Below are 18,102 nucleotides of genomic sequence, written 5' to 3'. Positions count from 1 at the left end.
GTGGTGGATAGGATCTACAATTAGGTGTTAATTAATATTACTACGCTAGGTCGAAGTACTCCCAAGTGCTATTGCGCCAAACATTGTAGTTCTCCTGTTTATTCGCTTGGAAAATCGCCACGTTTCATGTTGTTTGACCGTAGACATTTTAATCAACTACTCGTGTAACTGTATTTAAGTCGGGAAAACGTGGATGTTTTTGATTACTTCTACGTCTGGCTACGTCTGAGCCCGCTAGCATAGCAACATGCTAACACATTCGCGCCGCGCACCAGAGCATTTGAGTGCACGTACTGACATGGGAGAGGTATGACTCAACTCGTGAAAGTTAAGGTAAGAACATTTATTACTACTGACATTGGGTGGCGTATTCCTTTAATGTGAATAAAAACTTTCTAGACGAACATTGGTACTTGTATCAACAAGGATTGTGGTTTATATATCACACAAACTTAGTCAGGGCCAATACACCATCAAATAGAACACTGTAAATGCTAGTTTAAACACTTAACATTTCAGGTATCATTAGCCTTTCAGACATTAGAATGTCATTATAATGCTGCTAACATTAGCCTACATGCTGCAACACAGGTAGAAATATATTATGTTTTAGTGACCTTGTTGTTTCTATGAACATGAATTGTTGTTTATAGGAAACATCAACTTAGTCGAGGCATAAAAAGCCCTGTATATCCTCATTAAGTACTTAAAGTTTTGAACTAGCTAGCTATCCACCGGCTAGCAGCTAGACACTGCAGTAAAATGGTTAGCAAACCGTCCGTGAATATTTTACTGTTTCAAGGACGAAATCAAGAGTGTCCAAAGGGGTGAAAACCACTTTAAATCGGGTCACATTATTGACTGTTGTGTGTCCGAGGGTTAGCTTGTGGGTTTTGTAAGGGCCAGCATGAGGGACAAGACCTACAAATTTGTGTGGTGAGTTTTGCAGGGAGGTTGGTATTGCTAGTTAACATTAGCTAGGCTACTGTAGCCTTCATACTGTACGAGTCATATCATCAATCATTAACCTAGAAATACTTCTTCGTACATTTAATGAACATTTTGTGTAATAATTCACAGCAAGTTAATAAACTGAATATGATGGTCCAAGAGCAGACCACTGGTCCATGCATCAGGATGGCAGTCAGATACGAAGCACTGCACAATGTTGCTAAAATTAACGTTAACCGCTTTCACACACACACACACACACACAATATAAAATACAGGATGGTAAATATAACATTCAATACAAAAACACTATTATTTACACGATTACTCCTGAAATAACTGCTATTAACTGCACATTCACTATATAAAAATCACTGTTTGGAGGAAAGGGTTCGCGTGCTGTCGCCGGTTGGAAATGATTTCGCGCTGGTTTGTGCATTGCTTATATATTATTCAGTGAGGTGCGGTGGTTTATGGGATGAGTAGTTCCTTCGCTCGGAAATGAAAATATGTACACAGTCTTGTACCTTTGACTTTGTTTGTTCTTTCTCTTCATTTTTTCACTCGAAATGATATGTTGTATGCTTATGACTTACGCCGTAGCTGATTAGCCTAAGACATGCTCTAAAACTCTTTAGATACGGATTTTTACAAAACGTCAATGGGAGAAATTAATGGGAAATTTACTTCCGGAAACTAAACTCTCTCGGAGGAGGGGCGGGACTGTGATGCTCTATTGGCTTCTAAATGGAACAAGTTCAGACTGAACAGACTAGGTGCACGAAAGGCTTTTCTTGTACGCTCATTTATTTCCGGTGGAGTGTTAACCCCGTTTCAACGCATTTTCTGTTATATTCTGCTCATTACATCTTCATTCCAACACTGAATATCTTGTTTGCCTAATAATAAAAAAATTAACACACACATAAATCCTTTGTTGTCGTAACGTGCCGATTCCCTAGAACAATACCCAACCGGGTCTGTGTAGACACTAATTGCATAAACAATATTGGCAGGTTCGAACACACCTGGCTGCCTTTCATGCAAGTAGCCTATTTCAAATTGTGTAGGCGGCATTATATTCGGGCTGGCTTCCAGGCTACTTGTTTTTAAACACTTCATAATATTAAGAACTTGTAAACAAATATTAAGCATGTTAAGGAAATAAATGAATGAATGAATGGATTAATTAATAATTAAGAATGTGAAGCATGGAACACGTGGGAGAAGTCAACTGACAGTCACACAATAAAAAAGTTTGTTCATAAAATCATGATGATTAATCATCCCCATAACTAGTAGAGCCTACCATTTTGCCTTGCTCACTCTCCAGCATCTCTTCCACTTCCAAGAAGCGTATTATCGTGTGTTTGATTCTGTGGAACAGAGAGCGTTCCCAGTAGATGGCACCTGCAACAGGTGGCTGATTCTTATTAAGAGGGGGGTTGTCCTTGTGCTTCAAGAATATATCATTGATGATGTCTACCTGTGAAACATGGCAGAAAAATCAGCTTTCTTAGGGGGTGATCAGACAGGACACATTTTTTGCAGTGAGGTGTACCTTTTTAATGTTGTTTCGTATTAGCAGTAAGCGTTTTGCACACTGCTTATGCACCCTGCTAGCAATGTATAGCACTCGCAATGGTGGAAATGAGTGCGTTGGGGACAATGTCATCCATGAGCTTTCCAATAAACCCCAGTACTTCCGTAAACCATGCCGTAAACACATCAATGTTCTCATCAGAGCTGTGTCTGAACACATCCCAGTCTACAACGTCCAAAATGACTTACTATGGCAGTATACAAACTATATATTTTCATCATAGCCTCTTTCATCCCGTTTTGTTTGAGCTTCTTTTTCGTTGTTAGTGTTAAAAATAAGATGATTCACACACAGAGTAACATTGCTGGTGCGTGATTCTCTTCATAGACATTTCCGTTCAGATATTAATTTGATTAAATAAGATTATACCACAATTATTTTTTTTTTTTTAATCCTATAATCCCACATACCTCTTTGCAGTACTGTGCAAGAATGTCATTGAATTTCTGCATCATTTGGTTGTTAATTGCTTCTCTGGAGCGGATGTGTTTGAATTTCAGCAGCATGTCAAAGGCCGCCTCGGCTGATCTCAAAGTCTTAAAGGACTGATCAATGAAATTAATGGCCTCTCCCTCAATAGCCTTGATAAACAGAGGGTTTAGTATCATAACAGTGAAAAGTTAACAACAAACCAAAAGCACTTGCAAATGTGTCATCTTTACCTACCTGAACTTTAGTTTTAAAGTCCTGCATAACCATTTTCCAGCTGCCCATCTTACGAATGTTGAAAGGATCAAAGTTAAGCTCTTCAATGGGAACCACCAAGCTGTCCACCCACCGTAGCACATCATCAATGCGTTTTGGGTCACCAGTAACTGCTTTGAGTTCTGGCCCAAAAATATTATAAAACTCCTCTAGAATCTGTGTTGACCAAAAGAATAGACAATTGTACAAAACCTGGTTTCGGATTGTTTTCTAATAATTTTTGATAAGCAAAGTGTAGATAAAAATATCTTTGTTTTGATCAGTCCAGAAAATGTAAATTTTCTGATGGAAATGTATTTAAAATGATCTTTCTTCAAAACTAACATTACATTGAATTACAACATGTTTCACACTATGCCTTCAATTCTATGTTATTATGGAGATGGTTAGGTCAGCCGAGGAATTGGACCACCGTTGCTCTTTACGTTAACACCTGCAAACTAAGGCTCTCCTTGAAGTCCACTGAGGAGGAATCAAAAGGTTCTCTTTCACGAGACACCACCATATGGGATATATTGCCTTTGGCGGATCTACCTCCCTGAACCCTGACATGTTGCCAGAACACCGACCGTATGGACCACAGAGCGGTAGCACAAAATCAATACGTCTTACAAGGCGAAAAGGCAGAAAGGCTAGATTCAGCGCTAGCTATCAAGGTAATCTATTTGATCTAGAAAATATGATTAGACAAATTAGGAAAGAAACTGACCAGGAATTGAATCGTAATGTTAAACCAATGACCTTGCAACCTACTCTTGAATTAAGTTCACCTGAAAGCGTGGAAGTGAATGAATGTGTTGAAGCAGATGTTGAACAATGTGCAGGATTACTAAACCAGATCACCCTGACCTCAGAAATACTTGATGATTATTGAATGTGAATAAAAGAATGGAAAATGAACCATAACTGCAAACAATGACCTCATAATAAATAATAAAGTGCGATGAATGAAATGTATCATTACAAGTATTTTAGTAGCCTGACCTTGTAAAGTCTAGGGAATTATGCATGTAAAGAATTGTATGTCTCAAACTGTGAAATGGGTAAAGTGCCTTAAACTGTTTAAATTAATGTATTCAGATTGCATTGTGTGAAGAGTTAATGCCATAAGTGTTTGTAACCTGTAAGAATGTAACCGATCTCTCTTGATGACTGTAAAAGTGTATGTTGCTAAATGTAATGTGTCACATGGTTATAAATGCCATTGAATGTAAACTGTTTGTGTAACCTCTGGAAACTATCTGTAAACCTGAATGTAATGTATCATCTCCGAAATGTAACCCGGAGAAGTATGTTAATGCGTGTCATCTTAAATTGTTGGTTAAGATCAGTGACTTCTAGAATGTATTAGCTATCGTGAGAATTTTCCCAGCTGCCGTGAGAATATTCCCAGCTATATTCCCAAGCTACCGTGAGAATATTCCCAGCTAACGTGAGAATATTCCCAGCTATTGTGGGAACCTTCTAGAAGGTTCTAAACTGTCGTGGGAAAGATTGATTTGCCTTAGGAATGTGTGGGGGAGGACAGGTCTACCTAGTATAAATAGGGGCCAAACTAAACGATCGGGGCTGCTTCTTCTTTTTTCCTTCCTTCAACTCGTTGGGTTTTTGCTTTATGATGTCGCGTGCGGTTGTTAGAATTCGTCTTCCGAAATTCGTTGAGAAGCAAAGTGTTGGAACTTTGTGCCAGGCTAAAGCCGCGGATCTTAACTCCGCACTACCTGTTGCCGGGATCGCACTGCTACTCCGACAGTGAGAGACTGCCTAACGACTATCAGCGGATTTTTCCCTTTTTGAGGACTTAAACTTTTTTCCGTATATTCTCTTTTTCTCCATTTGTGGATTTACTATTTTTATTGTAATCTCTTCTCCATTTGTGGATTTACTATTTTCCTATTTTGTGGATTTACTCTTTTTACATTTTCTACAACATTGTAACCTGCAAGTGGATATTACGCCGCATTTTGTAACATCACCAAAGTGCTGAAAAGTAAAGAACTCATTTAACCTTGGCATCTAATTCTCTAAGCAGTATTTTTGTCTTTTCTTGGTCTTTCTACGAATTCCAGCAGGAGGGTAAGATAACTTGTCTCTTCTGTGGTTATTCATCTGTCTTTTCTAAGACTTGGGTCAGCGTGACTTTATACTGAAGGACGGTAATAAGGTCTCCACTCTTTAAAAACCTAAGCAAGAAGTAGTCTATAACCTGTGTCTCTAGATAAATTCTAGGGTCAAACATCTTCGCACATTAGCCAACTGTTCGAGACCTAGGCGTAGTCGCTCCTTATTTCACAAACATCTCAATAAATCCACCACGGAAGCTTGATCAACTTCCAAGGGGGATATTCAAAAATAGGAGTAAATAGGTTTTCTGCGCCGCAGAGGGAAGACGTGCGACTTCACTCGACAGTAGGTCCCTGCTATCTACAATAACCTCAAGAGGGTATCGTGGGTCTTAACTGCCTAGGCCTGGGGTTACGTCTGAGAAACAGCTGACGTTGACTAGGTTATGGGGGTTACCTGCAGGGGGCAACACATGGTGCCAAAACCCGGGAGGACCTTTAGATAATATTAGATGTTGAGAACGTAACTCTAATTATCAGTCTAATTTTAGCGTCGGAGAAGTGTTAACCCGTCGCATTCGGTGTGTTCTGATAGACACATAACGGTCCTGGTGGTTATCTCTGGAATTTATATTAGATAATATAATATACAAACAACGCGTAAGACAAAACACTGTTGTGGCTGTTGTTTTAAGTTCCGAGGGGTTAGAAGTGGTTATTCCTCGACAAAAACACCTACAGAAAGTTCGTGGGTCGAGACCGTAAAAGTAAGACGGTTCCTAATATTCCGGACTATTAGGAGGGTAACTGGTGTAACATCAGAAAGAGGTTGCCCTGATATTGCAGAAACAGTTACGGAAAGTAACAAATAGCGTCGAGATACGCGCTTGCCTGGAAAAGGAAGATACGGAGTCTATGTTAGATATATTGGATAAATATCTTACTTTTGGGAATAGATTCTAAAGGCATCTTTACTACGTGTTTTTCAGTAGTAGGGAGACTATAGGCGGAAATCCGTGCGTAAAACTAAAAGTAACAGCTCTGGCGATGGCAGTTTGCCTATTTTGAGCCTGTCGTAGGCTTATTTAAGTTCTCCATCAGGAAATGAGACTGAATCTAGAAAAGAACGCTTAAATAAGAAATACCAAGTGGTTTTAAGGGTTATCCAGCATGACCCATCGGCAAAAGCAGACATGCAACAAGTGTCTGATAGGACACTCTCACCGCGAGTCGAGATTCGCGTCCCTATAATGTTTGCGGATGAAGCCCGTAGAATGCTTCGAGTAGCCTATGCTAATTGAAAAATCGTATTTGAAAATACAAGCCAGCGAGTAATGATAGACCAAACTCAAACGTATAATAACTTGTAGGTAAACTACCAGTCCTCAAACTGCGATGGCCGTCTCCCTAGTTGCGGTTGAGCTATGAGGGGTCGCTCCCCTTCGATAAGCACCGAGATTAGGGGAGATAGGCTGAAGGCATCACTGGTACGGATACCAGTCGCTTAGAATCAATGGGTGGAAGTCCCTTATTTAGTATAGGCACGTCTTATGTCTTATAACAATGTAGAAAAGTTAATGATTTTGAATCAGATCGTGCCAATGTGCTGGTAGCCGTTTAGACATTTTGACTCCACTATTCTACGTCTACAATCATTGGGACGGTATGAAACCTTGCGCAGTTCCCGCGTTCATGGGTTGCTTTATCCAGCAAAGAGACTCAGAGGAGCGTTGGCCATATCGAATAGTTAAACTAGTCAAGATTAATTTAAGCACAGTAACATGTAAGAAACAACTCACAATGCTTTACATAAACCCTTTGAATTAGTGTCTTAAGTTAATTATTATCCTCAGAGTCACGATGAGTGAGATAAAGATGTTGGCGTCGCATATAATTTGGGGTTACTTTACAGAGACCCTAGCGAGGCTTGGATAAGGGAGCCTTGGGAGCAATGATGCGAGACGAAGACCAGCTCTGTGGGGTTGCGTGGATCTAATCAGATGATAAGGAATGCGCACGGCCATACAGATAAATCCCTTGCAGAATTACATACCAGTCTCACGTTTATATTTCCTATGTTTATCTTTATTGTCAGAAACAAGAAACTTTAAATTGCTTGGTGTTAAAGTCTCAGGTTATGCGAAGACGTTTGTACCCTCTGTATCTTCTGCTGATAGATATGCATATAGTCTTCCGTGAACCATACAAATGAGAATGTTACAATTTAATACAATTCGATGATCGTTGGTTTAGGCAAATGACTATGTAAGCTTTGAAATGGACTCTAGGTTGCATTGGTCCATATTAGACTCGGTAAAATGTAGGCTATGGCAAAAAATTCAGAAGAAGAACCGTGTTACGGGTAATTTAGGGAAGCCAGAGCCAGGCTGTAACGTAATCAGATTGTGCTGCTAAGGTGTTGATGAACAGGACCAACAACTATAGTCGTTGATAACATAGGCAGAGGAAACAAAATATCACGTGGAGAAAGCCACACTTTGGGCAATTAGATAGTTAAATACCTAATCGGTTACTGTTCTATTTGAGATGGAGTGCGTCGCCAGTTTTTAAGTAGAAACTCAACTCGATTTTTCTAACTCATATTTCCTTGCATGCCCGATAAGCTCGTCCCTTCTAGGCCATTTGGGTTGTTTGGTGTATGACACTGCTTCGATGAGACTTATATCTGCATAGGCGCGTCCGCATCTTGATATGTTTTTATCCATTGTGCGTAAAAGTAGGCCTAGATGATTTATGTTTATGCTTGAAAGTGACATTTTCATAAGAACGAGTTACAGCGTGTGATTAATAAACATTATTTTGCCATGCTCATTTAAGAATATCATGTCAGCATATATAAATGATAGGTAGACAATATGATCAAACTTTAAAATAATCGTAGGAATCTTGTGACATAACGCGTTCTAGTAAGCACAATCTAGCGTGGCAGGAATTGGGAATGCTGTTGTATTTTTTCCCCTATTCGCATGAGAATGTTTAAATGCAAAAGATCTTGTATATTCTCAGGAAGATGGTAAAGATGTTTTACCTGACAACAATGATCTTTATTGAACTTAGTATGATATAACTTTCATAGGTGAAGTATAAGATAGAATGTTAGAAAGAAAGCATAACCAGAATTGAAATGGGACACGATAACCTGGTGGTAAGAATTCATATTGCAGATGGAAGTATGCAGCGAAGTGTAGCCAGTTACTTGCGCGTGTAGTAAGTGACAGAAGATGCAAACACGCGTTATCCAAAGATAATGATAACTTATCCAAAGTGTCCAGTTGCTGGTAGGTTCTTAGACACGTGTTGCTTTGCCTAAGGTAACTTCTGGGTATATTTAACCGATTGTGTATTGATTCGGGTTCAGATTCAGATAACTTTATTAGTCCCCGAGGGGCAATTCAGTTTTACTGCTAACCCAACCATTACTTATTCCATTACAAGATTTAGATGTGCATTAGTATACAATGTTAAAATAATAAATAGACATTTCGCTTGACTGTTCCATGGACCAGTAGTGTTGTAATTAAGAGACAGTGTGAGGACACTACAAAACAGGATATATCCCAGTGGAAGATAACGTTAATGCCATATCATTCATTGTAAGGGTGTTGGGATGCCTGCAGAGGCCTACCGTGGTTAACAACGTCAGTTAATTGCTAGATGCATTTAAGGAAATATCCCATTTACTAATAGAGATATGATCTTACATTCAATCTCAGATATTCTAAAATTCAGTAAAACACTAGTAAACACAAACAAGACATGATGGTTCTCGTCCTGCAGATGACCCCAACGCAGATAGGCTAAGGATAACTGGCAGGGAGGAGACTCCGATGCTCGTTGTAGGTACGAAATGTAGTCAGATGTCTCTAGACCCTCCATGACCATGCATCTCCATCAACCGCCTTGTCATAGTCATTAAAAAGCTCACGCAGAGACGGGCTTCACTAATGACGCACTTTCATGGGCAAATTTCCTTTAAGCAGAGCGATTAGACCTATACGTAAGTTTTTAGTTAATTATACTTATTTGGGTAAAATATTGTGCCTCCTTAGTGATTAACATTTGTAATGTTATTGAAGATCTTATAGCTGTGATAGGCTATGACCTACAGAAATGTTAACAAGTTTTATCTTTCTAGAGTTAAATGATAAAGAGATGTGTCCAAACCCATTGTCCAATAAAGAACTTTACACTAACCGATATTAAGATCTTTATTCTTAATATTCTTAAAATCTTCATGTTAAAAGTTGTGTAATTGTTGTCAGCATTATTATGACTATTTGCCTGTGACCCTCTGCGTAAATGCTGTGGGTATCCAAGTTACGCTAGGACTTTTACTTGTAAGACAAACTCTTATCTCAGTAGGCATAGGCCTTCTCTGACTCACGATTATTTTGTGAGCATAGAGCAATTGACAAACATGATAACATCTTTATATTAAGACAGAGTAGGCTAATGATTTTATATGCTTAGGTTTAACAATTTGCTACTTATCACATTAATCTGCATGTCATTGCAAATACTAACTATCCCGAGAAATTCCACTTTGGGGAGCATGAGCTACAAGGCTGTTCGCCACACATAGGTGGGAAAGATGAGAGTGATAAGGTTACTGATGCATGCTCATTTGCTTCGCGGAATCAGCCGCAACACGCATTGCCGTCAGCAATAGGATATTTGCTAACTTCATGACAACTTATACTAATCATGCTCTATTGACCTAATGCGTTACCTTTGACTAATTTTTTTGGACGTTATCCTAACATTTCTGGTGCGTTAAGTTGCACCTATCGGCTGGCCTAATACTGGAAGTGAAATAGTTTATGGCCATTCATGTTATTCCTCCCTTTACATTATCCAATGTTGAGTAAGAATGTTCTGCGTCACATGACTGAGGAGCGAGAGAAGTTGCTAGGATGTTGCGCGGGACCGTTTGAATCATTCCCCTTTTCTGATATGTACTGAAGGAGTGGTGCTACACTGCGCATCCGCTAACATGTTAACGAACAGAATCCTCACTCTCCGATTCTTTGCATGTAGCCCTTATACTATATCTCGTTATTATACTACGCCAACATAAGGACTATGTAATGCCTTTGAAACTATGAGAAAGTGTATGTTGAATGCATGCGTGAAATGTCACTGGATCAGGTGCAATACTTTATTCAAGAGTTGAATTTGCGGGAAGTGAAGCCACTGTGTCAGTTAGTTTATGGAATGTTACCCTTACGAGGACAATTGGCAGACATTGTGGGGAATATCCCTGGAATCCAAATTATGAAACAAGATGAGGTGTTCATAGAATCAGCGATAAAACATTCTAGGCCTTTAGTATCCTGTTCACGGTCATGTGATTATCTTGCCTATTCAGTTCCTTTACAGACATTTGGAAAAGCGATCCATAGCCTATATCAGATAAAGGGGCACTGGATAAATGTTTATTTATTCCCTCATGTAGCCAGGACCATGTGATGGAGACCGATCGGATAGTCCCGACCGAGACTCCGACTCCACTACAGACCCCGGAATATCGGGCGGATTGGGCCGATGTGTTGCTGGAACTAGCCTTGCCTCAGAGCAGGTGTGTAGCAACGTCAGTTGTTCCCGGGCAGGTATAGCGTTATTTCTTCTGCTCCAGGCTGACCGTGACCTCGGACGACAGAATAATACCTACCTCCTGTGCGGAACCTGCGTTTCTGCTAGACCCGAGTGCTGGGTACAGGTAGTAGCAATAACACACAGCCCAGAACCCTTGATAATGATTGGAGTATATCCTGATAATATATTTGATTTGATCAGTTCTTCTGTCTTGCATGCATGGAATCTCTCTCCATATCGACAAGTTCCAATTTTGTACAGTTATCCAGTGACCCATGTAGTGTTAATGTGTTTTTATGATTATCAGACGCGAGCCCCTTGGGCTTCTTTGCAGTATCATGCTGGAGCCCGGATTGGCATCTTGTGGGGTCCAGTATCCTTCGAAGTTCCTTACGCAGTGCCTACTTCTGTGCTACGCCCTGTGCTCCAAGTAGGGGGTGACGTGTTGCCAGAACACCGACCGTATGGACCACAGAGCGGTAGCACAAAATCAATACGTCTTACAAGGCGAAAAGGCAGAAAGGCTAGATTCAGCGCTAGCTATCAAGGTAATCTATTTGATCTAGAAAATATGATTAGACAAATTAGGAAAGAAACTGACCAGGAATTGAATCGTAATGTTAAACCAATGACCTTGCAACCTACTCTTGAATTAAGTTCACCTGAAAGCGTGGAAGTGAATGAATGTGTTGAAGCAGATGTTGAACAATGTGCAGGATTACTAAACCAGATCACCCTGACCTCAGAAATACTTGATGATTATTGAATGTGAATAAAAGAATGAAAAATGAACCATAACTGCAAACAATGACCTCATAATAAATAATAAAGTGCGATGAATGAAATGTATCATTACAAGTATTTTAGTAGCCTGACCTTGTAAAGTCTAGGGAATTATGCATGTAAAGAATTGTATGTCTCAAACTGTGAAATGGGTAAAGTGCCTTAAACTGTTTAAATGAATGTATTCAGATTGCATTGTGTGAAGAGTTAATGCCATAAGTGTTTGTAACCTGTAAGAATGTAACCGATCTCTCTTGATGACTGTAAAAGTGTATGTTGCTAAATGTAATGTGTCACATGGTTATAAATGCCATTGAATGTAAACTGTTTGTGTAACCTCTGGAAACTATCTGTAAACCTGAATGTAATGTATCATCTCTGAAATGTAACCCGGAGAAGTATGTTAATGCGTGTCATCTTAAATTGTTGGTTAAGATCAGTGACTTCTAGAATGTATTAGCTATCGTGAGAATTTTCCCAGCTGCAGTGAGTCTACCTAGTATAAATATAGGCCGAACTAAACGATCGGGGCTGCTTCTTCTTTTTTCCTTCCTTCAACTCGTTGGGTTTTTGCTTTATGATGTCGCGTGCGGTTGTTAGAATTCGTCCTCCGAAATTTGTTGAGAAGCAAAGTGTTGGAACTTTGTGCCAGGCTGAAGCCGCGGATCTTAACTCCGCACTACCTGTTGCCGGGATCGCACTGCTACTCCGACAGTGAGAGACTGCCTAACGACTATCAGCGGATTTTTCCCTTTTTGAGGACTTAAACTTTTTTCCGTATATTCTCTTTTTCTCCATTTGTGGATTTACTATTTTTATTGTAATCTCTTCTCCATTTGTGGATTTACTATTTTCCTATTTTGTGGATTTACTCTTTTTACATTTTCTACAACATTGTAACCTGCAAGTGGATATTACGCCGCATTTTGTAACATCACCAAAGTGCTGAAAAGTAAAGAACTCATTTAACCTTGGCATCTAATTCTCTAAGCAGTATTTTTGTCTTTTCTTGGTCTTTCTACGAATTCCAGCAGGAGGGTAAGATAACTTGTCTCTTCTGTGGTTATTCATCTGTCTTTTCTAAGACTTGGGTCAGCGTGACTTTATACTGAAGGACGGTAATAAGGTCTCCACTCTTTAAAAACCTAAGCAAGAAGTAGTCTATAACCTGTGTCTCTAGATAAATTCTAGGGTCAAACATCTTCGCACGTTAGCCAACTGTTCGAGACCTAGGCGTAGTCGCTCCTTATTTCACAAACATCTCAATAAATCCACCACGGAAGCTTGATCAACTTCCAAGGGGGATATTCAAAAATAGGAGTAAATAGGTTATCTGCGCCGCAGAGGGAAGACGTGCGACTTCACTCGACAGTAGGTCCCTGCTATCTACAATAACCTCACGAGGGTATCGTGGGTCTTAACTGCCTAGGCCTGGGGTTACGTCTGAGAAACGGCTGACGTTGACTAGGTTCTGGGGGTTACCTGCAGGGGGCAACACAACCCTTTTCTAACTACTGCCTTTTTAAGGCTGCGCGCTTACGTCACAGTGTGTGAGCTGCTATATGAATGAGCGATGAAAGCGGTTCCTCCAGACTGGCTGAAGGGTTTATACAGCAGGACCCAAGAACATTTTACTCAAGAAAATTACCTACAATTCATGGTGTTGTGAGTGAAACACAGGGTTACCCAAAGGAAGGCTATATGCTACAGTGCTCATGCCCTAGGGCGCGCCTTATCAAAGCAAAGACTAGCTCATTGGTTGGTTAAGGCTATTTGCCTGGCTTACGAAGCAGTTAATACCTAGCCCCCAGAGGGTCTGTGAGCTCACTCTACGAGGAGAATCACTGCGTCATGGGCAGTCTGGAAGAACGTGTTGATACAAGACATTTGCTAATCAGTAAACCGAACCAGTGATAATACCTTTACCCACTTCTATAACCTATAGATGTCACAAGAACGCCAGTCGCTTGCTCTGCTCTGTCTCTCAATGACAGCTCAGCCTGAACCTGCGTTCCCCCGATGCTGTGCATTGCTGTTATATGGCCGTCTTGAGCACGCTGAAAGCTTGCTCCGTCTTTTCTGTATACTACAGCTCAGCCTGAACTTATGTTCCTCTGATACTATCTCGTGCTTAACCAGGTTAGGCCGGCGTTGCCATGCCCACACTGTGCTATGGACGTCTTGAGCATGCTGAGTGCTTGCTCCGTCTCTTCAGTTGGAGACAGCTTGGCCTGAACTTATGTTCCTCTGATGCGTCATGTTTGACCTAGTTGGGCCGGCATTGCCGTACCCATACTACAATATGCACGTCCTGAGCACACTGTGTGCTAGCTCCATCTCATCAGTTGACAATAGTTTGGCCTGGACTCTATTCCACCGTAACTGTGTCACTGTACTACTTATACCGGCCTGTGTGGGGATTCGCCTGTGCTGTGTGTTGTATGGGACACACTGTGTGCTGAGGCATTGTGGTAGGTTCCCATATGGTGGTGTCTGGTGAACAACTGAAAGAAAACGTCTCGTTTACTGTCGTAATTTTGGTTCTCTGAAGGAGAGAACCAGACACCACCAAGCTTGGCAGCATGTCAGCCTTAAAAACATTAAGAACATGTTTTGATTATTACTAAAAAATCTACACATTAGGTTTGAAAAAGACAAATTAAACTGACCTGAAGGATATTGAAGAGGTCCTGGCATATGGAAGCCATATAATCGGTCTTCTCAAAGAGTTTTTTACGGTCAAACTCCCAGCGTGGGTCTCGACCGGAAATCTCTATCCTTGCTCGCACCTCAAAATAACAGGCCTTCCACTGGTCCAATACCTGCTTTCCATCCAAAGCCTTGGCTTTGGCTATCTCCCTCTTATCTCTGTAAGGTGATAAAATCAAGGTTAAATACATTAGACCAGCACATCCAGGGAACTTTGCTACAAGTCCCTGCTCCCTTTTAGGGGAAAACAACTTTGATTGAATAGGAACCAATACTGTTGCATTGGTGTGGGAGGGAAAAGGGCTTACATATCAGATCTTTAAGCAAACATGAATAAAAATAAAACAAGATAAGGTTGGTGTTAAGAGTTATCTGCCCATGGGATTTAGATAACCATTATATTCCTATGTTTTGCTCTTTCCAGTTTAGTGACAGAAGTATCATAAGTATAAGTATACTCTTTTGATCCCGTGAGGGAAATTTGGTCTCTGCATTTATCCCAATCCATGAATTAGCGAAACACACTCAGCAAACAGTGAACACACAGTGAGGTGAAGCACACACTAATCCCGGCGCAGTGAGCTGCCTGCAACAACAGCGGCGCTCGGGGAGCAGTGAGGATAGGTGCCTTGCTCAAGGGCCTACTGGTCTGGGTTTGAACCGGCAACCCTCCGGTTAAGAGTCCGAAGCGCTAACCAGTAGGCCAAGGCTGCCCCAAAGAGGGCTGAAGACGCACTGTCACAAGATGTAAGCTTTAGCAGCAATTCCTTTGCAGGATAAATATCCTTAGGATTTTTATTCAGTCATTTGAACATTATTGGGGTGAGTGTTGCTTTTTTCAGGCTATGTTTTCAACAGTAGCCCTTTAGTCAATAGTGAAAGTAATTAACTGTGTAGAACTGTTTTGTCGTTGACTATGAGACCACAGTGAAGTTAGTTTTACTTTGCCTATGAGTTCAAATAATAGACGTGCAGATGTGTGTAGGCTATACTCTGCTAGTCACAAACAGGTTTTAGTAAAGCATGGTTTAGTGGAATACTTGTTCCATACGGTCTCGCGTGCAAGCAGATTTCTTCAAATGCGCCGCTGACTATCAAAATACCGATGTGCTGTTTGAAGTTGCGCTGCTTAAAGGGGTTAAAGGGACAAATGTCATTCTCATTGGTTTAAAGGTTACACCCAAAACACACCTATGACCAGTGATGGGAATAACGCCGTTATAAATAACGACATTATTTTTTTCAGTAACGAGTAATCTAATTGATTACTCCTCCCATCTTAATAACGCCGTTACCGTTACTGCCAAAAAATGTGGCGCGTTACTATAATTGAAGCTGTTTTTTTCATCAGACCAAGATCTCTGAGCCGAGAGGCAAATACTTTTTAACTGTTCCCCCTTGGTTAGTGGGCTGTGCACGAGACAAGCCCATTAATGCTGACGATTGGCTGAGGTTGAGTAAAATTTCATGGTAAGCCAATCAGAGTTACTGTAGAGTAGGGCGGGTGTTTGAAAGCACGCATAGCCGGACACACAACGTACAACACAAGCGAGTCAGTCAATCAACGAGAGACAGGCTATGGCGAACCCAAATAATCCAAAAGTAGCTTTCTCTATGGAAGTATAGCCATTACTTTCCCCACCAAGAAATTAAAGGAACGAATGTAATCGTGAAATGCACATTATGCCCTGGGCCTATCTACGTTGGTGTCAAGTAATTCAAAGTTAGGCTACTCAAACATCTTTCAAGGTTGCAAGACCACCGAAGGAGAAGGAGACAGTGCCACAAAACCTAAGCAACTGAAGCTTGATTTTAAGGCCCCACCACACATTTTGTCTCGGACCGAACTGAACAAACTGGTAGCCAGGTATGTAGTGGAAGATACTGTATGCTGCCATTATCTATGGTTGAGTCGGACTCATTCAGGGCACTAGTAGCTAGGATGCAATTCATGAAAATTGGGCACTTCTGGATAAGTTTTTTATTTTTGGCAGGGTGTTAGGTATAGGCCTAAGGTTTTCAAAAATCCATTGATACAAGTTGGGGTGCCCCCCCCCTAGTGGCAGTTATCCATAAAATCCAAAATGGCCCCCGCCGAAAAAGAGAAAAGGTTATATCTCAGCTTCCTTTAGTCTTAAATTGTTGTATAATGTATTTCCTCTACTTTGTTTTTGATACAAGGAATCCAATTTTGATATGTTCTTCTTATTTTAAGTCCATTTCCATGTAGTATTATAGTCATATTTAGCTCATAAACTGTCAATATCTCTGAAAAAGTCACATTGAAATACTCAGGTCCTTAGACCCATATTTTTACCTCCAAGGTATGCTTTTCTTTGTTGATTGGACAGGTCACTATCACTATAGTGTCAAAAATCACATGTTGTGACCAAAAGGACCATTGTTGAGGCCTTAAATAAACACAACTTCAGAACTATGCCACAGTGAAAAGTTATATTAGGCTTTTCACCATGCTAAGGATCAATATTACATTTTAGTCAAATAACACAAAAACACTATTCATACTTAAACATCATGTATTATTCAAAGATTTTTGGTTTCACTCTTCATCATTACAGCCTCCCTCACACTTGCACAATGTGGTACAGCAAAGTCCAGCTCAGTGGCACTTACAGTTGCCCATACAGGCAACCACACAGCCACAGTTGAGGAGGAGTGAGCATCCCTTGCTGGCATCTTCCAGATCTGTCCAATATGGCACCCAGACTTTGGTTCTGTCATTCCATTCCCAACCCCACTCACTGGGGTCTGGAATCTCTGGAGTTTTGGAGAGCACTCCGTCAGACCCGTCAACCTGACTCCGCCAGATGGATTGCTTCGCATTTGCTCCGCATATCCATCTGGGAACTTTCCGTTGGAGAATGTTTGGGAAAGGGGCGAAAATACTGGTTAGCTGATTGGATAAATCATCTGTCTATCACCACCTATGTTGGTCGGCCCAAATCAACCAATCAGATAAACGAAGCATTCTTCTAATGCAATCTTTTAACATACAAGTTAGATAAGTAGCTAACGTTAAAGGAACCATATGTAAGATTGTGGCCAAAACTGGTACGGCAATCACTTTCAAAATACTGTAGAGCGCTGTATCTCCTCCCCCTCCCCCTCCCCCCTGACTCGAGGTTGCCAACCCGGATGCCGAAACACGTCAACATCAGTTGAGGGCTGCAACTTCACTTTTTAAATGACAATATCCTGGCCGGACTACTGTTGTCAGTGATATAAGTATTTGAAATGAACATGATTTCTTAATGTCTAGTAACACATCAGAGCCATTTTATGATTAATTGAAATATATTTCTTACATACGGTTCCTTTAACGTTTTTAAACTTACTATTTGTATGTGACATGAACCTCATCAACGACAATCCCCCACCAAGTTTTCATGGTAGGCTACACGTCTGAAGAAAGAATATTCCTTCTCGTTAAGTAACTAAGATTCAGTTCAACGACTTTGAAGTTTGTTTTTTGTTTTTGAAAATGGTTAAGTTTCAGGAAGTAAACCAGCGTTTGAATTGGGCGTGACTATTAGTGCTCTTTTGTTTTGTCGGCCAATCAGCTGTATGCTAGAAGTAACCTCATGGCTACTTACTGAACCAGCATGCTGTTTGTTTACAATTGACCTGTCGCTAAGCGCCACCCTTAGAACG

The 18,102-nt window shown here is 40.6% G+C and overlaps 1 protein-coding gene across 1 annotated transcript in view; it reads right to left on the bottom strand.

The window, feature by feature from the left end:
• dnah10 (dynein axonemal heavy chain 10) overlaps window positions 1-18,102 on the bottom strand; it is a 394,370-nt gene that overhangs the window by 306,027 nt on the left and 70,241 nt on the right. Inside the window, exons 9-12 of the mRNA XM_076271417.1 lie at window positions 14,391-14,589; window positions 3,221-3,415; window positions 2,965-3,135; window positions 2,261-2,437 (exon numbers count right to left, since the gene is read on the bottom strand). Coding sequence (XP_076127532.1) covers window positions 2,261-2,437; window positions 2,965-3,135; window positions 3,221-3,415; window positions 14,391-14,589 — 742 coding nt within the window. The remainder of the gene's footprint in view (window positions 1-2,260; window positions 2,438-2,964; window positions 3,136-3,220; window positions 3,416-14,390; window positions 14,590-18,102) is intronic.

The sequence above is a fragment of the Alosa pseudoharengus genome, unplaced genomic scaffold, assembly GCF_046254945.1.
Source record: "Alosa pseudoharengus isolate Yale_2024_CS ecotype anadromous, Long Island Sound unplaced genomic scaffold, YU_APseudo_1.1 YU_APseudo_1.1_scf_6, whole genome shotgun sequence".
Taxonomy (NCBI): Eukaryota; Metazoa; Chordata; class Actinopteri; order Clupeiformes; family Clupeidae; genus Alosa; species Alosa pseudoharengus.
This window is presented reverse-complemented; position numbering and strand designations above follow the sequence as displayed.